The 24,239-nt window shown below is 33.6% G+C and overlaps 3 protein-coding genes across 3 annotated transcripts; all 3 read right to left on the reverse strand.

Annotated features, from left to right (window-relative positions):
• Positions 1-165: 165 nt before the first annotated feature.
• Positions 166-1,941, reverse strand: LOC123005269 (nitrilase and fragile histidine triad fusion protein NitFhit). Its single transcript, XM_044398950.1, has 7 exons — positions 1,728-1,941; positions 1,505-1,681; positions 1,263-1,454; positions 1,002-1,214; positions 651-957; positions 432-607; positions 166-385 (listed from the first exon to the last, which is right to left on the reverse strand). Exons 1-7 carry the CDS (start codon positions 1,908-1,910, stop codon positions 218-220), a joined length of 1,416 nt encoding a protein of 471 aa, XP_044254885.1. The 5' UTR covers positions 1,911-1,941; the 3' UTR covers positions 166-217.
• A 323-nt stretch (positions 1,942-2,264) lies between these two features.
• On the reverse strand, positions 2,265-3,604 carry LOC123005366 (phenoloxidase-activating factor 2-like). The gene is made up of 3 exons (XM_044399075.1): positions 3,358-3,604; positions 2,970-3,291; positions 2,265-2,921 (listed from the first exon to the last, which is right to left on the reverse strand). The coding sequence occupies exons 1-3, from the start codon at positions 3,489-3,491 to the stop codon at positions 2,391-2,393; spliced, it is 987 nt and encodes a 328-aa protein (XP_044255010.1). The 5' UTR covers positions 3,492-3,604; the 3' UTR covers positions 2,265-2,390.
• A 150-nt stretch (positions 3,605-3,754) lies between these two features.
• On the reverse strand, positions 3,755-24,214 carry LOC123005365 (rho GTPase-activating protein 26). The gene is made up of 14 exons (XM_044399074.1): positions 23,870-24,214; positions 12,987-13,144; positions 9,300-9,470; positions 6,984-7,326; positions 6,835-6,932; positions 6,606-6,785; positions 6,223-6,553; positions 6,068-6,173; positions 5,652-6,015; positions 5,353-5,602; positions 5,079-5,226; positions 4,925-4,996; positions 4,597-4,676; positions 3,755-4,548 (listed from the first exon to the last, which is right to left on the reverse strand). The coding sequence occupies exons 1-14, from the start codon at positions 24,027-24,029 to the stop codon at positions 4,457-4,459; spliced, it is 2,553 nt and encodes an 850-aa protein (XP_044255009.1). The 5' UTR covers positions 24,030-24,214; the 3' UTR covers positions 3,755-4,456.
• Positions 24,215-24,239: the final 25 nt, after the last annotated feature.

Consider the following 24,239-nt stretch of genomic DNA (forward strand, 5'->3'; position numbering starts at 1 on the left):
AGAAAGTGTTAAAATTTGCCCTGTTACTAGTAGTATTTCAACATGAAATAAACTTATTTGTTGTTTTTACAGTTTTGACAAAAAAGAATTAGAGATTCTGATGTTTCTTAATGTTTAAGTATTTTTTTGCACTAATTTCATAATGAAAATAATTATTGTAAACTAGTGGAAAAAACTTCTATTAAGTACTTCAGATTTATATACTAAATAATTACAATTATTGATAAAAATATTTTCGTAGAATTTCCGCTTCTTGGGACATTTCAGCGACATTTCTGAGCGGTTCTTGGCTTTCTTCCCGATCATGTTTTGCTAATCTGTCATAAATTTCATCATTTACTTCAAAATCGTTGGGTTTCCTCGGTAGTATGTGTATATGGACGTGCTAAAAATCGATTACAATATTGTCTGAATGAAACGAAACGACTTACTGGTATTGTTTGACCCGCGTGTTTTCCATCTTGTACACAAAGGGTTGAAGAACTGGCAGAATATTCATTTTCGACCGCTTTCTGTACTTTGACTGCTGTTAAAAATAAGTCAGTTACTTCCTCTGCTGTTAAATCCTCCAATCGTTTGCAACAACGCATCGTTGAAATCAAGACATCTAGATATTAGGTAGAAATTAAGACAAAAAATTAATTACATACGTCCAGGAACAACACATCTGATGTTTGTGAAGGCATAACAGTGCCTCGTCCTGTAAAAAACCGTACTCGCTGGAATAATTTTATGAGCAAATGAGAAAGTTTCTTCATCATTGATTGGTATTTTCTCGCCCCCAATCACTTGAAGTTGGTAAATGTCGCTACGTCGGTGTTGAAAAACAGGCATTTCTGTCCTAACTTTCTGAATTAAGTTTGAATCAATTTCTGCAATTGCTATGCTTTGATTTGTTTCATGCCCTTCGCGATATTTTGGGCATTCTGCAATAATTTTTCCTTGGGGGTCTACAATCTATTTTTTGGGTTGGAATTTTTTGAGACGATTAATCAGCTTACTAGGGCTTGTCCATATGAGGTTCTTTTCTCGTTGTGTTTGCCATACTGGGCCGCTGCTATAACATAGCACTGGGTTTCAATAGCTCTAGATCTTAGTAGAGTTTCCCAATGGAGAATTCCTGTGGCTTTTGTAAATGCGGAAGGGTATGTTAAAATACTAGCACCTTGTTTGCGTTGGATAATGCTCAATTCAGGAAATCGCAAGTCGTAACACTATGAGTATTTTTAAATAATTTGTAAGATTATTGCCCAAATACGTACTATAGCTAAGGCCAAAGGTCCTGCTGGTGTCATAACCGGAGGTACAAGTTGTCGCCCAGCCTCATTTAAGTCTGATTCTCTCAAATTAACATTCAACTCTGGAATGCTAACATCAAATAAATGTAACTTTTTGTATACACCATTTATTTCGCCCTCGTCATCAATCAATACATGTGTATTAAAAATTTGGTGCTTCCAGTGAATAATAATTAGTATGAATCAAAATTGCTTTATTTTTTTACCTCATTATTCTCATTCTTAACCAATTCATGAAAACCACCCACTGACAACCAAACTTTCTTAGTTTTTGCTAAATTTCTGTACTCATTCATTAACGTTCCATTCAATGGTTCCGCAAAGGCTTTGGCTTCATTTTTGTTAGTTGCAATATAGTCGGACGCTTCGGGTAAAAATACAATCTATAAAAGTATTAAATAGGGTTGTTATCAGGAAAAATAAACATACCCTGGCTTGTTTTTGAGCCGCTTCAGACACCAGTTGTTTAACGATTTTCAAGTTGTTCTCTTTATTGTTTGTTGCTGTAAATTGGCAGATTGCAACACTACATTTCGGGGCACTCATTCTATAATTTTGGTAAAGTGTGACACGACACAATTTAATTAAATTGGTTTTGAAAATGATTGACATAACCGTATTGTCGTTTGTGAGGTTATATCAAATGTCAGATTGACAGTTTGACATGCGCTTTATAGATTTCTGTAAAATGTAAAATTTACAAAAACTCACACACCAAAAATAATTATAATTAATAATTATTTAAAAGGTGTTTTATTTGCACTGTACTTTTGTACTATTTATTTTATTACACCAATCAATAAAAAAATATTATGTATATTTGATTGCCTAAATCAACATTTAATATTAAATAATTTTATTTACTACCTTGAATTATTTATTATTGTGTAGAAAAACGCTTCTCTTGTGTAACAAAAGAATTTAATAATAATAAAAATCAACCTTGAACCTCTATTAAGGCAACAAGATATTTATTGCTAACTCCATACGGTCACAAAGATATAATTATGAACACTCATACCATGTTACTTACTTATTTACATGATAAATTACACATTAAAAATAGTACGATTGAATAATTGTCTTCACTCTTCAATATTTATAAATTTGATTATCCAAATTCTCATTCACAACTTGTTGATCAATCCAATCAACGAATTGGGCCACACTGACATATACTCCAGGACTGTCCGTGGTACCACAAACCAGCCCCCAGGCAACAATGCCAAACTGCTCGTATCTCTCCTCCTCCCCTTGTATTCCACACACAAGGGGACTTCCCCCATCCCCCTTACACGTGTCTTTCTCCTTTCCCCCGGCGCACATGAAGCTCGAATGCAAGCGAAACAAGGGCCCCAAATGCGCCCTCCGTAAGGCTGTTTCACACCTACTATTCGGCACAATTGGAAACACGGCTTTATTCAAAACCGTCTGATGTTTGTCACTTTTATGCGATGTCTTCCCCCAACCACTAACGACACATTCCTCCTGTAACGGTTGTGAATTGTGGGGAGGCAAACACACAATACCCACATTTTCGGTTAATTGGAAATCTCGGTCGAGAATTATCAACGCGATATCGTTGATGAGCGAATAAGGGTCGTATCGGGGGTGAATTATAATCTGAAATTTTACATTTAAATTGCTTCGAGAAAAGTTGAATCGAAATACCTTTTTGGCTAAACGGTCTTGATGTTTTAAGGGCTCTTTCCGACTGTTCCAGTCCCACTCACCAGCTCGTATTTTATAAAAACCATCCCGTTGAACACAATGGGCGGCAGTTAGAGCCACTTTGGGGTGAATTAAAGAGGCGCCACAGCGATAAGTTTTGCCGTTAAGAACGCCCAACATCCAGGGAAACTCTGCAAAATTTGCGGGGTTTTCAAGGCCCAAAATGCGGTTTCTTATCGTTCCCTCGGAAATTACACTTTCGGTTCTTCGCATGCCGCATTTTATCTTGCAACAGACGTCAAAATAGCTCTTGCAACCGCTTCTGCAAGTGAAACAAAACAAATTAATCTAATCAAATAAACTTCTTCTATAATTTCTTGTGACTTACCTGAACCCTACCAAATCGTAATCCTCGGTCGAAGAATTTTCGTCGCTGCATTTCCAGAAAGGGACACAAACGCAGTTTTTACATAAACTGTTTTCAATGAATAAAACAATGAGGAAAATTTTGGGCAACGACATGTTTACAGGCCGGGTTTTTGTTGCTAACTGGTTATATGTGGAAATTCCAGTCTCAGGTAAAAACAACCCCCCCAGTGAGGAGAGAGTTGGGGTGAAATAAAACTCATTTTTGCGGACATTTCTTGGAAATTATACAACAAGTACAATCCATTCTTAAAGTAAACTAAACGTAGAAATTATTAACAGATTAATAAAATATATACAAATATAAATTTCATACATAAAAAATGAGTACTTGTACATAAAATATATTGTAAAAATAATGGTAAACACACTTAGTTGTATCACAAATAATAAATGTGTTTGTGGATTAAATAAACTAAAACAACAAATGCAATTTAAAGACTTGTACATTGAAGGACACAATTAATGTTACATTTAATTAGGTAACTATTGAATTGGATTTTTACATTATTACTTCCTTAGGCAGTCACAATTGATATGAGACAATTGGTGTTTCAGGGTTATGGTCCCTCAATTCTAAAGGTACCAATGACAAGACACACCCACAAATTATACAATCAAAAATTATTTTACAATATACAGGATACGTATGGCTGATGTAACATACTTCTAAGAGGTGCCAGTCTGTCTTACTATCACAGAACGTGTATAATACTTTATAAAAATAATTCAAAACATAACAAAAAATCTAGTTTTTTTATTACTCCAAGGTGGCGTTAATCACAAATTAAAAAGGATACCGGGTTATGCTCTTATTTACACGTAAATATACATATAAATGGTGTTAATTTGGGACCTTCTGAGTTGTGATATGCTCAAGTCGAGCTTTTTCGCTCGGTACTCGCTTGTCGTAGCAACGATCTGCCGCTGTCCAGACTTTGTCTATGCAAATTCAAACGGGGATTTTCTTGTACTAATTCAGGATCGGAATTGTGTAAATGTAAAGCTTTGCAGAGGCCATGACGCAGACTCGTGGAAATTTTCGACAATGAGCCGGTCTGTCAGGGCAAAATTTCCACATAGTTCTCCGGTATTAGCCCAGTTTTCCCGTTCAAAGTCCCCTCCAACCAACCTGGCTCTTGAGAACTCTTCACTGCGAAATCAATCATAAAACCACCAATTCCCACTATCCAGCACTTACCGTTTGTTATAATTTGATTCGGTTCAAAAGACAACTCGCCGTCATGTTCGCCCAAACACGCATACAATGTTCGCACCCGCCTGAGGGACAAAATAAAACGCGTCACAACGATAAAATTTTTATTCAAGACATGCAGTACAAAGAAGAACCCATGCAATTAACACAAACACAAAGTAAATTAATTGAATTAAAAATCTTCGGCCTACGGTTTGTTTTTCCTAAGAAAAACACTCTTCAAGTGCGGTCTGTACAAAAGAGAAAAACAAAGGAAATTAGCGGAACATGCCACAAACGTGCTTAGCTAAAAGCCCACACCAACAGATCTTACCGAACCCGGGTCAAAGAAGGACTAGATCTCCCAGAAGCTGTTAGATAATTAGTTTCTTTACGCAGTTGGGTGCTGATGGAAAAACCAGGAAGAAAGTAGAGTGTTAGTACCCCAAGCCAAAAAATAGTAAAACCGTCAAGAATTGCATACTTACACGTCACCTGGTGACCTGTAGCCTTTAGGGTAAGCCATGTAGATGCTCGACCTTTCGCTCTTTTTAGGCGTCGCGACGTAATTATTGCCGTCGCGGGACGTCGAAGACACTGATTCGTTCGAACTGCTGGTACTGTTAGGTACTGAAACTAAACACAAATAATGCAGAAACCAAACTAACACACCGGTTAATAACAAGCAAACTAAGCAAAATCGGGGTAAAAATATGCAAATTTTTATCCCGACTTTCAATCCTTTAAAAAGCGATTGCTTACTAATGCGGTTGAAAGGTCTGAAGTACGTGGGACTGTGACTAGGTAAATTTGGAATATTACTTTCAGACTGAGAAGACACTGTTGGTATGAACCGTTGCATTGTTTTTTGATGTAATATGGGTTGGCAATTAGGTCCGATGTGTTCACTCCGACTCATTTGAGGGTAACCACCGTTGGCTGGTTCGTGAACACTGTACAAACTTGAACACATGCTCGTGGTGAGAGGTTCCTCGTAATAAGCCTTCACAGTCTAAAACAAAAATTTAAACACTCAAATTACGCCAAAATGAATCACTTACACAAGTCATTTGTGGTCGGTAATTCGGCGAAACGTGATTGGAATGATTCGAATTGTAGGTTCGCGCGTACACAACTTCGGTACCGTCGCCAGCACCGAAATTTGGATGGTCGGAAATATGTTTGTAATTGTTAGTTGAAGGTAAAGCGTTTCGAGGTGAAGTGTTCTCGCTTGGGAGAGTTTTATCAGGCTCACTATTGAAAATTTTGTCGTAATTTTCGATCAAAATTTCAACGACGATGTTATAAAATTTCAGATCCATGATTGAGGCTACTGTTTCTTCCTCTGGCCGAAGCAAAGTCGGACCGAAACAAACACCTAAATTGCTCACAGTCATCAAATTTTTATCAGATTTTGCGGAAACACTACAAAAGCAATAGTTAGATTTTCGTTTCAAACATATTTAACTTCAATTACTTTGTTAAATGTTTAATTAGGATTTTTATTACTTCAAAGTTGGTTTTTGGTAACCTATGGATTAGAGTGTGCACGTCGTGTATCCTCATTTGGCGAGTCTCATTTTCTAGTAAAAAAATTGTAACGTGTTATTAACAACAACAAAAACAACTTACTAACTGCCGCTATAAATCCGTTATGGTATTTGTAAGTCATGAGTGGTTCCGGAAGGTTCCGTAAGTAACTTTTCAAAGCACTCGTTATGGTTTTAGTTTCCCATTCTTGGGGATCATCGAGGGATAATTTATCACATTTCCTCCGATCCAAACCCATGTTTAGCAATTTGTTTACTTTTGAAGTTACACCGACAACGCGATAAATGCCTTGCTCTTCTAAACCACGACTTTCCAGAACTTCTATACACTTTTTCACAAACTGAATTCCTAAATCGTCTAAGAGTCTTTCTTCCGAATTTTGCGCTTTGTTTACACCTGGAGTCGTATAAGTCTGAAAAATTTGTTATAAAAATGTTTCATAGAATTACAAGAGTGTGAAATACCGGTTCTTTGCCATCCATAATATCCAACCAAGCTTTCCTGTCTTGTTCCGACAGTGCCTGAAAAGTTAGAATAACACCAGGTTTTGAATTAAATTGAATATCAAAACAGAATCTCTTGTCTATGGAATCAGACATTCGCCTAACACAAGACGTCAAAACCATAGTTTCAGGTGGCGAAATCTTCAAAATAAAGCATCAGAAATGAAACACAACAACTTTCCAAACTTACCGATTTGGTTGTTAGCTGATTATAAGGTAACATAGTAAACTCTTTAGTTTCTTTGTCATATGTGCAAAAATGTTTGGTCCATGTGGTACCAAAAGCCTCTATAAAAAGCAATCAGTTATAACTGCGTTTTACAAAACCTTGAAACCTACTTTTCTCCAAAAGGAAGAGGTAACCCTCTCTACAACCTTTATTTTTTTTGACTGGTTTTTCAGAGTGTTGAACGTCGGCCATTCGTTTACGCAATTTGTTGCTGTAGTCATCAAAATTCGCGCGTGTTTTTTGTATTTTATGTTGCAAGTCGATCGTATAGGGACGAAAATCCTTGGCTACTTCATGTCCCTGATGATAGAAAGTAAGCCATCCGAAAAGGAACGTCAAAAGTGTCTCTACAAACTCGAACTTTTTTCGTTCATGTACTTCTTGAATCAGATACACATATTCCATACTGGCCGTGAAGAAATGGCGTTCTGCCATATCCACAGAAGCGTCGGCCTGCAAACAAAAATCCTGTTGAAATTTCACATATCGATCGTCCCTTTGTAATTGAATAAAACACGAAGATCCCCCCTGTATCCCTTGTTATATTTTGGACACCTACGCATTGTCGATGCTAATTTATTTAAGACATTCTGAGGGTTTTACGAGACACCCGAATGAAAAAAAAAACACATTTCACTAAATGGAAAAAAATGCAAGTCCTTGATGTCACTCGGAAAATTCAAAAACGTGATTTGATAGAAAATGTCAATTTGGAACTGCCTTACATTGAGGCATTAGTGGGTGAAGGCGCAAACGCACGCTGATATGACGTCATTTAATCGATACGCACCCACGCAAATTACGTCATCGTTTACGATACAACCCCCGCGGAATCTCTCAATGGGATGGCCGATTGATTCATGGACGGATATGACAGGATTAAGATAAGGAGACGAAGGACCGCGGATGACTCATGGAGCCATTACTGAATTTGTTTTAAGGAAAATGCAAAACCCCAGAAATGAATAAAAAAAACAACGTTATTTTGCAAACAGAAATACAAAAAAAATGGAATAAGAATTTTTTTGGTTTCAGAAAAAAAGAAATATCGTTTTTTAATTTTAGTGACGGACTTTCTTCACAATTTATTTCCAAATGTGAAAATAAGAATTATTTTTATTTTTTACAGCCGCCTAAAATTATTCCACATAAATGTCTTAAACCGTCACAAAATTCTCTAGAAAAAAAAATTAAAATTTTCGTTTTTTAATTTATAAAATGATATAAAGCGGCAAAATAGAAAAAATAGTATAAAGCACTTGTTGCAGAAGGTTCTTCAAGCACTCATTTGTTCCTCAACTCGCCGCTACGCGGCTCGTTTCAAAATTTCAAATTTGTGCTTCAATAGATACCTTCTGCAACTTGTAATTTAATATACTATTATGGAGTTTTTTTTTTTTTTTGTTTATGAGTTCTCTAGAACATATTTTAGAGCGAAATTAAATCCTATTAAATAATTGGGAATTTTAAGACTTTAAATTGTGAAATAAAGCATTTTAAAAGAGAAATTTGTCTCAGTACTACTTTTAAGCGCACAATGTCTGTTGATAATTTTTGTCCGCAAACGTCACAAAAGTGGCCACTTTTATAATCAAATGTCACAAGTTTCACCTTTCAGCCATGGAGTAAAAATTCTATTTTTGAACCTAAGCATTTTTACTTCTGCCATGACATTACTTCCGAATAAAAATTAATTTGACAAACGTCACTTCAAAACATCAAATAAAAATTTTCCAAAATGTTGATTTAGTCTATATTGTCTACTTGTAGATAAAACGTTGTATTGCATACGGGCCTTACAAATAAATAACTATTAATTTCGGATTGTACCACTTTGTGTGACTTTACAATCCAAAAATCAATCAATGTTTTTGCACATTTACATCATTAAGAAGTTTCAAACAATTATATGATAAAAACTCCACGGAAAACTAATATCATGATTATGTTTTGGTGTCGCGGCACGACCCTATCCCCGTGTTAGATTAAGTGTGATTGTATTGACTCTCGAGGTTAGTAAAATTCTCCGATAAACCAAAGTCGACCCTTCTTTTGTCACTTTGTTGTTCAATGATGTGCAGAATAAACAAAAATCCAATTACACTCATGTCAGGTCGTCGAACTTTCTGTAAAAACGTATCATTCCGGAAGATAACAAAGTCTGGACTTTTATTCGAAATGACTTCAAAGAAGAATTTTTTTGTCCTAAACCTCCCACACGCTAAAAGAACATTCTGCAAACCATTCCCTTTTGGTTTCAATGTTGAGCTAATGAACGTAAAAATAACCACTTCCGTTGGCGATGGGAAGTTGACTAATTTTATATTTTTTGATGTACTTGCAAATATTCCAAGGCCGTTAAAATTCATATCATAAATCCGCAGTATGTTTCGTGTCATTATTAAAAATATTAAAAGCAAACAAACCTCTTGAAGCGAGTTTGGTTTTTTCGTCGTGAGATTTAAATATCTCTCTTGGCACTGACAGAATTTAGCGGTCTGCTTCTCGAATTTTTTCTTTTCGTTTTTCACTCCGCCGATGTATTTCTTGCGAAAGTCTTCTAGGGGTTTCACCACGTGCGAGTAGACATTCTCTAGCTGAAAATAGACAGAAAATGAACGTTTTGATGTAACGTTGAGATAACATCTCAATCATCCGTGACGCCCACAAGTCATGCAAGCATTGAATTTACATAAATGGTGCAAGAAGTTTTTACAAAGCAAGGTTGAAAAAAATATAGGTTGCGGAACCGATTGTTTACGAGAATGTTAAAAATGACTAAGCAAACCGCATTTTTCACGACCTGAATTTTTCCGCGCTACTTAATCAAACACGGTGGTTCTTTCATAAACCCATTGTCATAATTATTATGGTAAATACATACACGGCATGCTTGTAAACAACAAATTACAGTAACAAATGAGCACACTAATAATTTATTATTAATCACTATTGATTGATATTTTTCCCACTAAAGCAATTCGTTCTGAGCTCTTTGCAACCTTTTGTGTTCTACATAAAACAAATTACAAATCATCCCGGGTAGCGTAACGAAATTTTCTTTGCAATACCTAGGCTGGTATTTATAGAAGTTTTTAACGTTCCGCTATGTTTTACCTTGGGGTGGTCTTGCACTGAAAACCTTGTAATAACTTAAATTCTGGGGGTTTTCTTTTATGTTTATGCTTGGCATTTTATGCCCAAAGGGTTCACTAAATTGAATTTTGAAAACTTTATTTCGTCTTGATAAAAATATACACTGCTTATTATTTACAGTTGAATAACAAAAAATACAATGTCGAAAATTTCTTTTTGTTTTTCAATAATTTCCCTTCATTTGATGCGTCTGAGCATATGCTTTTTCTTCCATTCGCTCTTATTTCTAGAGGCTCTTATTACCCGTCGCAGTGAGATTACCCTAGGGAACATTCTCCTCGATACACTCATGACTTTTCTGTGCAAGTCCAAGAAGTCACTCTGCAAAAACCGGCCAGTAAATGCCAATGATGTGGCCAATACGCAATTCAATCAACTCCCCTCATTCCTCATTTATCATCAAACTAAATTTGTTTTGACATATAAACATGTTTGAGGCATCCCATATGGACGACCAATCTAGTGAATGTTAAGCTAGCTAATTCCTTGACATTTACAATTAGCCCACACCTCACGAAAAGGTGTTTTATGCAGAATATTCCCCCCGTTCACTGACACTAAAAACTTTCAATTGATCGAATTAGAAATTAAAAACGCTTTTTTCCCTCCAAAACATGTTCCATTAGAACGACAGGTCCGATCACTTTCGCTGAATTTTTAAGCCGATGCATAAAATCAGAAAAAGAAAGTCGTTATTATGCAAACTGGTGGCATTTTTAAAAAAAACGTCATTTGTGTCATTCAACTTGTAATACTGTAGTAATTTACGTCACTAATGTGCTTGTATTATAGTTCCTAATCCAACATCTGGGCATCACTCAAATCGAAAATAGAATCATTTTTATTGCATTTTAGTAGCGCGGCACAGGGGTCTGTGCACTTGCATTAAAACATCCGAAATAGAAATAAATGACTAAACCCTGATCACTATTGATTACAAAAGGTGCAAACTGTCACGCTTCAGTGAATCATAAGTCATAACATAACGTTATCGGTTTAAACCACAAATGAACCATGCTAGATAACTGCAACTAAATTATTTTAAGTTACTACTAATGTAAACAATTCGCATGAATTATGAAGTTTTTGCGAATTACCTGCTACACATCGTATTTTAAAAATTATTAGCTGCTAGAAATTAAGCAAACCATAATCGGGAGCATAAACGATGACTCAAAAATTTGCAACTCTGACGAATAGCACGACCACTAATTTCGCCAATTGTAATTTTCTAGATGAATTAATTTGTGAAAAAAATTACTGCCAAACCAAGAATTAATTGAATAAAATCAAACAACGAAATTATTGTGCATTGTAATGTTTTTGTTCAATGTTGTCACTTCACTATTTTTGATAAAAAAACGACAAAAGCATTCTGTATAAATATGAGATGTTTATTGCAAGTTGAGCTTCCTGTAGACCGCCCCTGGGCGGAAACGGTGCAGTATCGAATAAACATCTGTCCATTTTCCCTTTGAAACTAGCTTCAAATATACTGTCATTCTAAAAGAAAAGTAGAAATTAAGGAATAAAGTCGTTTTGCATCAAAATTGTATTAAAAATCCTAGATTCTAAAGTATTATAAACAATATCTTTATCAAAATTGTTTACACTAATCTTAATTAATACATATTAATACAACGTGCAAAGTCCAAAAATTTGTAAAAGGAAAAATACTAAAATTCATTTATGATAAAATGTGTATTCGCGAAAATTAGTATGTGTCGAGTTCTGCTCTAAATATTTATATTTTTGCATGCTTATCCACCTATAAATACATATTTTCTATCCATTTAGTTATATTTACTAAACCACATCTTATTTCATCTTATCTAAAGTAACGACAGTTTCTCTGAAATGTTTAAACTCGTTTAACATAGATAAATGATACTTCCTTGTACTCGTACGTAATTAATTCAGAAAACAAAATGTTTCGACTGAAATTCTGAAAAATAACAATGAAATCAAATTTTCAGGTATGTATTTCCGATCTACTCGAACTTGTACGAATTCGTTACGTTGGAATCATCTAAAATTCAAAAGAAAGCAAATTTCCCTCGTTGAAAACCAAATCCAATTTTCCCTGATATAACAAGGAAAATCAAATTACATCACAACGACTTTCAATTATAAATACCGTACAATCAATCGAAAATTGTCAAGGTGTCACTCTACGTTGCCGTTGGTCGATTTTGAATTACTATAAAAAAATCTAATGTGCAATAATAATGCAACAGGAAGCAATCACTTCTGATAAAACAGTTTGATTAAGTGGAAATTAATTAAAAAATAAAACAATTGCCGCATTTGACTTAAACTTTCTCTCATGTCACAAAACTGATAAAATGTGAATCACCCACCCTCGATTTTTCGAGCAAAGTAACGGTAAATATGACTTTCCAATATTCTAATCCGTTACCTTGAATGCAGTTTTTACGTAAAAATATGCTGATGTGTGGGCCAAACAACACTTAACACAGTTCTAGTTAAAACAAGAGCTAACGGTATCGTAAATGTAACACGTGGTCTACTTATTGTTCTTTGTCAATGTTAGAATAATTTATCAAAAGACGTCTCGTCTTGACAGACAGGATACGTAATCAATCGTCATTAGTTACAAGAAATTTCAGTGAAAAAGTGAACGACCGAAACATTGTGACCCACAATTCGACTATAACCTACGTCACTGTTCCTTCGTGTATATCATTAACGGTACAAGTCAAGTACTCTAGATGCACTTTTTCCACGTTACCTGTCGTTAAAATCACCGCATTTTCAAGCGATTCTTCGCGATGATGGATCGAGTCAAGGAAAAATGGAATGCGTGATGGAATGCTCGAAGCTCCGGTTCACTGCATACCCATCATCCACCACCGGTCATGCCAGTTTTTACTTTTCTTCATTAACTCCATCCGCAATTACAAAACTTGAAGGCATCACGAGCCCTTACTACTTACCATGCGATCTCTCTCGTCTTCGATCGAATTGATTAAATGCCCAAATTCCTTCAGCGATTTGCATATGACTTGCTCGTCGTCAGTTTGAGCACCTCCGATACATTCAAAAGTGAATGCTTGAAGACAATCCGCGAAGGACCTCTGAGCGCTGCTCAACTCTATAACAAAAAAAAAGGGTGAAATTATGAGATCTAAGATAGCACCACTCCCTGCGAAAATTGCAGGGACTGCAACAGCGGGGGTCAACAACCCCCGAACCGGATCGATATTACAGAGGGGGTGAGTGCAGCCTGCAAAGCTTGCCAGGATAAATCTGTGTCCTGTGACAAAAGTGATACTGATTATCACACTAGCGATTTGCTTCGTTACACTGAAACGATTCCAGTGTCCTGTATAACCAGATTTTAAATCAAGTTAACTCTTGCATGGTTCCTATTGATTTTGCGACAAATTGGTAAAAAGCGGGTGATTTCGAGAGAAAGTCGGAAGATAATGCTCACCGCATCCTTAAAACAACGGGGAAATTTTACAGCTTTTTGCACACATTATTTACCCATTTACGTTAAAAGCACAGAGTTATTTTTAAAACGTCGAAACGCGGCTGTCAAATGCAGAAAGTGCTAGTGGAAAATGGAAAATGTTTGAAACAAGGGACAGAAAATTCATCAAAAATATCTAGATCGCCGCCGTCGTAGCATATGTAGTTTCATGTAACATAATTAAAATTTATGTTCTTTATAAAAAGTTTATAATTTTATTAAAACGTTCCAAAAACGTTCTCTATTACTCGTATTCCACACCAAAAAATTAAAAACACTTCTTTATTATGAATAAAACAAACCTACATACAAAAATATGAATAGGTAAGTATATTACGTACTTGACAATTTTGTTTATGTTTGTGTCTTTAGTGGAAAAATTTAGGGAAAAAAAACAAATTAAACTAATTACAATTAGAATTTTTCATTTTTTCTATACCTACCCTGAGGTATGGAATAATCTCATTAAAACTAAAAATATTTTGTTTTAACAAAATGGCAAAAACGCTCAAACAGGTCAATTTTCTTTTTAAAAAATACACAATTTTCACCTGGTTTTAAACTTTTTGGTAGTAACGTCATCGATATTTTTCTTAATTTTTTTTTAGGTATTTAATAGATGTTTTCATTGTCGGTATGAGAACATGAAATACAGGGTTCGCCAGAACTCGCGCCTCAAAGAAAATTGTAAGGTAAGATACCAGGAACATGGAAAAAATGTTAAAAAATTCTATCTATAAATATTTAGAAGTTATGAGAGTTTAAATTTTGCACTTTGACTATTTATTTCTGTCGGAAAAATAATTTTCCAAATTTTATTTGCTTCAGGCTATTAGAAGAAGAAACAAGGAAGCTGTATTCTAAATTGGAACTCTGTTTAATATTATTTGTGGCTTTTATTGGCAAAATTTTTGTACTTTTACTAAATAATTATAAAAAAAAAAAACATATACAAGATCGTCAGTATCATTAACTAGACATAAAAAATGTCAAATGTCAAAAAATAAATGTCAAAATTTTTTCATGTTCCTGGTATCTTATCTTACTTGAAATTTTTCTCTGAGGCGCGAGTTCTGGCGCAGCCTGTATTACAAAAAATTATTCAAAAAGTGAAAAACGTAAGCTTTAATCAACAAAAAACAAACATACAATTTATTATAAATCAAGTTGTATTTTATAAAAAGAACATTAACCTTTTCCAGCATTTTTGCTGAAACAATAAATATTTTCAGTTTTAATAAATAAGATTATTCCATTATTTTGCCGCTCATTGTATAAAAAAGTTAATCAATCAATAAAAGCCTTTTAAAAATGTTTATGTATACAAACAAAATATGTATTATTAACAACAAATAAAAAGCTTATGAAATCACAATCAATAAACACTGCAAAAAAAATATTTATACACAGTAATAAAAGAACCGTATCGTAACTCGGATGGTTTTTAAAACCATCAAATCTCCCTAAAATTGCAAACGTTTCTCAGGTAGTTATAGCGTTTAAATATGCAACATTAATATTACTTTTTTATAATTAATGAAGATAATTTAGTGTTTTATTAGTAAACGACTTAAAACATGCATAAAAATGTTAGCAAATAAATAAAATCTTTTCTTCTTCGACATACTGTCAAAATTTACGGTTTTTCCACCCTGTAAGGAAGTTTTGTAATTATTTGGCATTTCGCAATACGAAACGTCAGATTATTTTTAACAGATTTAAAGTAAGTTTAAGCCTTGATGAGCCTAATTCGAAGAATATAATGTTGTATTCAACTCTCTTCGTGTAAATCGGCTCATTTATTCCACCTCGTGGATGATAAACCACTCGTGGTTTAATAACAATGTGGTTTAACATCAAAAACTTGTTACTTTCTATGGTAGCAAAGATTTCAAATTATTGACTGTAAGCACAAAATGGTTCAATATTTACTACAGCGTTGCCCATTTGTGATATCTTTAAACATTCCGATCCTTTTGAATCACCGTGTAAATAACCAACTTTTATGATTAAAAACAACATTACTACAAAATACTCAAAAACTTTATCATTCACATCAAAATAAAAATAAAAAAGAAGCTTCTTTATTTTCAGTAAGAGAAATCAACGATAAAAAAAATCTACATAAACAATTTTTGTGTTAGTGTCATTTCATTAGTGGTGAAATTTATAAATTAAAAAAACTTCGGTGCTTCTAATTAAGAAATGGATAAATTGTCATTAATTGGCGACGGCTGCATCAGAACAATTATGCTTCATAAGTGACAGGTTTTGCAATTTTTATGTAATTGGCGGTTAATTTTTACCATTTTGAAACTAAACCATTTGCAAAAATTATAAACATTTACCTAACTTTCTCTCAATTTTTGTAATTGGGAAAAATAATGAACCAGTGTTATGTATGTTTGCACTCGAGTTTCAAAAATCGTGCATCATCCAAAAACGAATAGCAAGTCGATACCGGTTCTTATCCTGCAACACGCCTTCGAACCGGAACACACTCCCAGGAAGTACTTATCTTGGATATAAATTGCAAACAGGTTAAGATTTTTCTTTTCGATTTTTCCAAACGCATCAATATTACACACACGTTTGTATCGGTATACTCCAGGTGCGTATCACCTGCATCTGAAATTCCACAAGAGAACAAGAACACAGGTGAACGTGTTCTCTCCAAGCAGGTGACTCATACCATTACCTTGAAACGAGTCTTATTTTATGCAATTGCGTTTCGAGACTACATCCCCCATAAAGAGACAAAAAAAATTGGAACGAAATAGACTGAGAAATAATTGAATTTGTTAAGGGAAACTCCAGGGACGTGTTGGCGGGAATTTGATATAAAAATTGGGATGAAAGGGGAAACGAAATGTCAATTCGCAATATTGCACGAGAGCGATAATGTCTGGACCATCATCCAGATGATAAATTTTATTTTACACTCTTGTTTGCTAATTGATTGCATTATTGACTGGGTATTGATCAATGTGGAAATAAGGTCGAATCCATTAACTGTATCTATGGCGATACGACTGCACAAACAGTTCGAATTCAGAACTTAATTCGAAAAAATGACATTACTGTCGCTTTGCACTTATCACACGACCTTGTAATGACCGTGATTGAGTTGACATTGCAACGTAATACAGCCATAAACACGTTAATTACATTTTTAGTTTAGTTTATACGGATTAAACCACAAACCAGTACCACCATTAATCAACATTGACAGGAAAGAAACTGTTAATTATAAGAGTAGGCAATCACGATAATTAACAAAAAGTTTTTTTTCGTTTGAAATTACACAAATCCTGAACACAATAGTACTTTCTTTACAACACCTGTCTCTTTCTCAAGCTGTTAATTATTTGTTTAATTAAAGCCGATTTTCACGACAGATAATATTCGGTAACCATTGGCGCCGACTAAGGACCGATTTTATCCATAATCTTTCAGATAGTTTAATTGCCAATTAAAAAACAATTATGGATAAGAATATACCATATTATTACAGTATTTCCATTGGACTCAAAGCCATAATTATTACTTCTTCGTGTCGAAATCAAAATAAAATCGGTATTTTATCCAACTGTTTAATTATTGAGTATTTCAGCATTTTTATTGTGAACTTTTAGACTTTGAAACCTGATTCAACAAACATAAAATTGCAAGTCCGTCCCCTTTGACCAAAGGAAACTTCAATTTCCACGTTTGCAGAGGTAAAGTCAAATATCCTATTACAAAAACTACGCCTACTTTACAGTGAAATTAACTCTGTAATAACTCAATTAACACACTGAGATGAATGTATTTAAGTCAATTTAACCCGTCTATCCGTAAAAGTTTTGTTTTAGAAAAACGACTTTTAGTGCGTGGTAAAGTGACATCATTTTCTTAATAAGGAAATGTGTCTTAAAAAATTCTCCACAATTCCGTTTTGAGACACTTTCAGGACGAGGTTGCAATGAAATGCGAAAATAATTTATTATAATCGATTATGAATTTCTTGCGACGAAGACAGTTGATTTAGTTTTATTGAAAGTTGTGGAACTAGATATGAAATAGAGGCCATGATAAGAAAATTAAATAATTACTCTACATTTACATTTGTCGGTAATGAAAAAAGTAATAAGTGGAGCAAACGTACATAAATGCATACCAAACGCGCGTAAAAAATATTTCTTTCGAAACTGATTACTAATTTGAATTTATTTACCCACAATGTTGATTTGTGTCACATTTCACATTAGTTGTTCATATTTAATATCATTTTATTGTAAAACTAGATAAAAATATTGAACAACAATAAAACTGATCATTAGATTGGATTACGTCTTAGCTAATTAAAAACTATTTTTGTCGCTATTTATAAATAGCTATTCCATTATTAAATGAAAACAAAATCCTTAGTGGTAAGATAATATTTCCGGTTCGAATAAAACGATATGTTTATCTTTTAATTAGGGTGTTAGCAGGATTATTTTTGTCTAATACATTGTTTTTTTTTTCAATACAATTTACAAATAAAAAACGGAGATGAATTTTCTGAAATTTTGCCTCGTGTAGCAAATTCCCAATTTTGTGCTAAACCCACGCAAACACCCACCTTATCATCCAACATTTCAATCAATAATATTCCAATCAACTTTTGCAACACTTAATTGCAACAACAATAACAAATTTTTAGATTATCATTGTTTTGACGCAAGAACGCATCTAATTGATTTTTGATCGTGAAATAATTACGGTTTTTTCCCCTAATAAATTATCCCAGCGTTGCTGTCACAACGTCTCAGTCCATTTAATCTATCCGATTTGGATTTGACCCCCTTCCTCGATCTAAATTTAGAAATACTGCAAGAATATCGCATTAAATCAAACCTAGGATTGAATTCTCCTTGAACCCGAACGCCCTTGTTAACGTTGTGACAAATAAACGCATTTATGGGTCGAAAACTAAACGTTTAAACGTTGTCGATAACACTCCTGTCAATTATTCCAAAATAAAGTTTGAAAATTGAGTTTGAGTAATTTTTGAATCCTACAGGTAAAATGGGAAATTGAATGGATCAGAGGGAATAGACTAGGCCGGAAATGGGGCTTGCCGGTATGTCGACGCAACAATGGTATTGCAGCGCGATTATCAGGCGGTCAAGCGGTGACATGGCTGGAAATTGCCTTCGACAAGGAGAAAATACAAAGGAAATCAGTAAAATCCATGACTATTTTCTCCTCAAGCTTGGTTTCCAGCTATTCGTCAATTTTATGTGTCATTTATTATCAAAACAAATAGACCATGCGGTCATAAATTCGGCCCAGGAATGTGTAATACTTAAAAAATTCGCGCTTTTAAACGAAACGTGATAAGCCTTGACCAGACTGGATTTGCTTACATGAAAGATTAGAGTGGTATTTAACCCCGTTTAGCTACTTGCACGAGTTCCCCTATCATAACGACTCTGAAGTCTGCTCTATTTCTTTATGAATGAGAATTTTACAACGTCCAATTTTAAGCGATTCAAAAGGATGATTATGTTGTGAACAAAGCGTATTAATGGAAGAGTAACCATTACATATGCAACGGTTCTTTGCGATGAAAACAATGTAAGTGTATGCGGGTTTCATGTCGGTCGTAGCCACGAAGATCACTTTTAAATACACCCATCTTTAGAGATTTATGTAATGGCTTAACGAAATTGTGTAACTCGAATTTTGATGAAAATCGAATTGAATAGTTCACTAAGTGTCGATTTCTCACGTTTTCACGATTGTTGAGACGGTAACCTCCAAAAGTAACACTTTCTATTGCAAATTTTTAAGAAATGTATGAATCATATCACACACTAGGAAGATTTCCATTCATGAAAGTTGAACGAGACGAGAATAAACCTACATTTAAATGCACATTTTAGTAGAGATTTGAATTTGTTTCAGCTCAGTCGTGAGAGGTGAAATAAAAATGTCTAGCATACGAGTAGAAATTATGAAAGATGAGATAACACAACAAAATCTAGCAATGTGGTGGTCTCCAGTTAAATAAAAATTGTATATTATTTAATTAGGAACCCTTTGGCTATTTTTTTATTTGTGTAGACTGGAAACAAATCTGATGGCCCTCTAGGCTCAGGTGCTCTCCGTATATTGTGAGTTCGTTTGTAATTAAGAACACACCGCCCTGATCTTATGATGACCTCTTTATGCTATACTTTAAAGTTGGTTTAAATATTTTTTAAAGTTCTTTGTGAAATATATTAAAAAACTAGTTTCATAAACTTGAAATTTGTTACACAATTTTCTGTGCGAAAACTTTATGATAAAAAACATTTTTTTGATTTGTTTTTAATTTATAATATCCAAACAAAATTCTAATCTATAAACACCACCTATAATTTAAAAATCTATCTAGATATGTATCACAAAACAGTCTCTTTCTTCACTAAATATACAAAGAATTTATTCAATTCTTCCCTGCAACTGCTGTGCTAAAAGTCATATTAAACTTCTGAAATGCCATAACACATCACACATCTGCTGCGGTGAAAATATTTTATTGCGAGCTTAGATTGAAATTCTCGTTAGAAACAAATACCCATCAACATTTTCAGTTTTAGGGTCGCTATAATAGTTCTGATTCATTCTGTAAGAACGCAGTTTCGTGATTTAGGAATCTTTATCTTTCCTTATCTTCGATTTAAAATTTACGAACCAGTTTTCCTCGATTTTATCATGATTTCGTTGTCACAAACTCATAAAATTTTACGATGTTTGAGGGAACGAACATTCATCTGTTATTATGCACTTTTATTTTTAAAACCGCATCAATCATTAAGTGCCATAAAATATTAGTTATCGTGACGTATGACATTGTAAACATATACATAAAAAGAATCAAAAGTTCGACCAACTCTCTAACTTTCTCGTCTATAAAAATATTTGTATCGCGCAATTTCAACACGCGTTCAATTTTAATTAATTAAAACAAACAAAATTAAACATAACTAATGAGTGAGTCAAACACGTAAACTTGACCACTTGTTTAAAAAGGGACAATTATGCAAGCACGCATTGCGAATTGATGATGCATCTTCAAGAACAATATTATACCATTACGATAACATCAAAGGCTTTTATTTCATTATCATACGAGTATTTACGTGAAACAACGCCACGATATATCATTGAAATTCCTGCATGTGTTACAAACAAAACGTCTCTTTTATCATCTATCACACCGTAACAATGTAGCGTTTCTGTCTAGAATTAAAGAGATAATCCTCTTACGAGAGTTAAATAAATTAACGACAATTGGATGAATACGTAGGCTTTTACTATGCCACTACACAAAACCAAGTGAAAGTTTCATAATACGAATATATTTGAAACTAGACAACTTTTACTCGCGAATTTAATGACAAAACACATATCTTACTAATTTAACACTTGATTATCTTTAAATTAGAGCCGCTTTCAGTTGCGAGAAGAACCAACTCTTTTAATTTAAATTCCCCTTGGTGATGATGAATTCCTTCAGTCATTATACGCCACAAGGGGAGACCGACGAGGGTTTCAATATCATACACTTGATTGCCACTCCAGTCTCACATTACTTTGAGTGCCTATATATTCATCTAAAGTTTCTATTCGTATTCGTTCCTACATTTTTCACATTTATATAAAATTCACCCAAACTCAAGGTCTCTAATTACCCGACAATCTAACACGAAGAAAAGCTCGTACGTGACGCAATCTGAAAGCATGCCTGCTTCTGTAAATTATACAGAGATTAATCCGGTTGGACTATGAAACTTCATTGTTCGACTTGAATAGCGATTGAGATGCGACCGGTGTCTACTTATTCCATATCGGTTATAGACACATTGTCATTGACTAATTGTGGAACGGACGTGTTTTAGTTTGTTACTGAAAGGACCTTCGGTTTCTAATTTTGTAGCGAATAAAAAAAATGTTGCAACTTTCTTTCAACGACAAATTTCACGCCTCGTTTGAACATAACCACCCAAACGCGCAGTAAAAGTTTACACACAAAGAACGTTGACTAAATCGAAATTGCACTTGCAATGGATTTTATTGGAAACAATAACAACGTTTGTCATTGTGCGAAAATTTAAATGAACAAATGAGATAAAAATTGAATTTTATGGGAGTGAATTTCAATGCGACCAAACTTCAAATAAAAAAAATTGGAGTATTTTTGGATATTGATAAACACATAATGTTTTAATTCTTCCAATAATTGTTTACGTGAATGATAGTTTATATTGTTTACGTAAGTGAAGTAAATAATTCTTTCGTTGATGGATGTTACCATAAATTATTCCTTTGGTTGGAATATTATTTAATAAATCCCTCGATAAACCCTCTAGAGCATGTATTTTGTTAGGTAAAGTACCGGAAAATTCATAAAAACTACGTCTCCCAGATACATTGCAAAAAAAATGAGTAACTGACATTAAATTCTTGTAATATTTGTTTAATTAATTTTTGACCTGGAAGCAAGAGTTGCTGCATCCAGTACTCCTCTATTAGGTATCATCCCAATGCTTCAACAAAATCAAAAAATAAGCTTTCCTCAAAATATTACGTAACAAATATTTGTTCCTATATTATCATCAATTATAGTCGAATCAAAATCATTAAGTATGATTATGTCTGTTCAACTTTGCGTTACCAAACTGATAATTAAATAATAATTAAATTTTAACATTAGAAACCAAGTTTCCCATGATATTTTGTAATAAATAAAAAATATATTCATTCATTTATGATTTTTTTGCCTATTTATTGAAATTAGAGATCTGTACTTCCAATTATTTTATAATTGCTAATTACTTTCACAAGCATACAAAACGGTACAATATTATCATCAGTTTACACAATATGTTAACATTTTTTTTATATTCTATACAAAGCTATCATATACATTCCAATGGTGAAAACAAAACCTATCTAATGGATTTTTTTCTTAAAAAGGCCATCAAAATGTTAATTAACACTTCATTCAAATCTTAAAAAAAAACTGAAGTAAATTCTTAAACTATGTTAGATTTTTTTATAATTATTTAATTGGATCAGAAACACAGTGAGCGGCAAAATTAAGGAATAATCTTATTAAAACTGAAAATATTTTGTTTTGACAAAAATGCATGAACAGGTCAATTTTCTTTAAAAATTCTCAATTTTTAAATTTTTCAATGATTTAAATTAAAATTGTATGTTTGTTTTTTGTTGACATTATTCAGTTTTTGGATATTTTTTTTCAAAAATTGATTATGTAATACAGGGTGATTCAGCTTAAATGACCCATTAGACTCCTCTTGGCAAACAACCTATAATACACAAAGCAACTATTCCTTGATTCATATTCGAATTTTGAAAGTTTCATGAATCGAAAAATATCGTTCTTTGATTCTCGATATTTTAAAATTTAATTTTGAATCAGGGAATAAGTACATAATGTATTATGTGTGTACATATTTAATATTTTGGCGTTGTCAATCCGACAATTAAAATATCTATCTAATTGGCTAAAAAAATTAGTGGTTTCCATTTGAAAAAAATGTCGATGAAGTAATTACTCAAAAATCAAAAAGTGTAAAATTTTAAATCAAGTTAAAAATTATGTATTTTTTTATGTTCGAGCATTTTTGCCAAAACAAAACATTTTCAGTTTTAATAAGATTATTTCATAATATTGCAACTCACTGTAGATCGAGTAGTATGTAGAAGTGTTACCGATTTTTTAAAATTAATTTATTTGCACTTATTTAATCGAATTTTTGCCAAAACAAAACATTTTCAGTTTTAATAAGATTATTTCATAATATTGCAACTCACTGTAGATCGAGTAGTATGTAGAAGTGTTACCGATTTTTTAAAATTAATTTATTTGCACTTATTTAATCGAATTTTCGATGAACGTATGAAGTGTTAACTCGATTACAAGTTCATTGCTCACGAAACGTGTCGAAGCCCCCCAAAATCCATCAAACAGATTATTTGTAAAAATGCACCCCTGAATAAACATGTTTGCACAAGAGACAAATTATATGTGGGCTTTTGAGACGACTTTGATACATGCGAGGCGTTTATCAAAAGCGTGGATCCTGTGGGCGGTGAGCCCAAAAGCCACTTGACACAAAGCGGTGATTGATAAGGTAATCGGTAATGGGGTTGTAACTACCCTTAAAATATTAACCGGCAATTACCCGAGGGAGGTAACAGAGCGGAACTCAGGGGAGGAAATCTGTCATTGTATCGATTCTAATAAATTAATTTCGCATGATGTAATCACAGTAAAAAGTGTTTTTGTACCCTCCGACTTACGTTTAGCCGAGTTTAGAACATCCTTGACTTCTTTGATGATCCTCTTGATTTGTTGACTAGTTTTTTCTAATTCGCGTTCGTGTTTGTGTAGATTTTCTCGAAAATAAGGACTGTCTGTCATGCATTCGGTGAATTCCAAAGGAGGTAAACCGACCCCCATGGTGTCTTTTTGTTATTCGCACACTTTAACACGCGATTATTCAACACTAACAACAAAACACAACATTATAACGGAGAAAATTTTACCGTAAAGACGAGGATAAGCACATCCCACACTCATAAAGACACCGGATTGAATAGCGAAGAAGGAAAAACAACCTGTGGATCTAAATAACTACGGCTCATGCGCGGAACAATTTAAATTAAATCG

This window comes from Tribolium madens, unplaced genomic scaffold (assembly GCF_015345945.1).
Source record: "Tribolium madens isolate multiple individuals breed KSU strain unplaced genomic scaffold, Tmad_KSU_1.1 Scaffold_20;HRSCAF=117;Tcas5.2_LG4, whole genome shotgun sequence".
NCBI lineage: Eukaryota > Metazoa > Arthropoda > Insecta > Coleoptera > Tenebrionidae > Tribolium > Tribolium madens.

Coding starts and splice junctions, on each gene's coding strand:
- LOC123005269 (XM_044398950.1), bottom strand. CDS start 1,910: ATGTCAATCATTTTCAAAACCAATTTAATTAAATTGTGTCGTGTCACA. Junction 958..1,001: donor CCTCATATGGACAAGCCCTA/GTAAGCTGATTA, acceptor CCCAAAAAATAG/ATTGTAGACCCCCAAGGAAA. Junction 386..431: donor ACGCGGGTCAAACAATACCA/GTAAGTCGTTTC, acceptor ATCGATTTTTAG/CACGTCCATATACACATACT.
- LOC123005366 (XM_044399075.1), bottom strand. CDS start 3,491: ATGTCGTTGCCCAAAATTTTCCTCATTGTTTTATTCATTGAAAACAGT. Junction 3,292..3,357: donor TACGATTTGGTAGGGTTCAG/GTAAGTCACAAG, acceptor TTTCACTTGCAG/AAGCGGTTGCAAGAGCTATT. Junction 2,922..2,969: donor AAGACCGTTTAGCCAAAAAG/GTATTTCGATTC, acceptor GTAAAATTTCAG/ATTATAATTCACCCCCGATA.
- LOC123005365 (XM_044399074.1), bottom strand. CDS start 24,029: ATGGGGGTCGGTTTACCTCCTTTGGAATTCACCGAATGCATGACAGAC. Junction 4,997..5,078: donor TACAGGTCACCAGGTGACGT/GTAAGTATGCAA, acceptor TTTTTCCATCAG/CACCCAACTGCGTAAAGAAA. Junction 4,677..4,924: donor CCTTCTTTGACCCGGGTTCG/GTAAGATCTGTT, acceptor TTTGTCCCTCAG/GCGGGTGCGAACATTGTATG.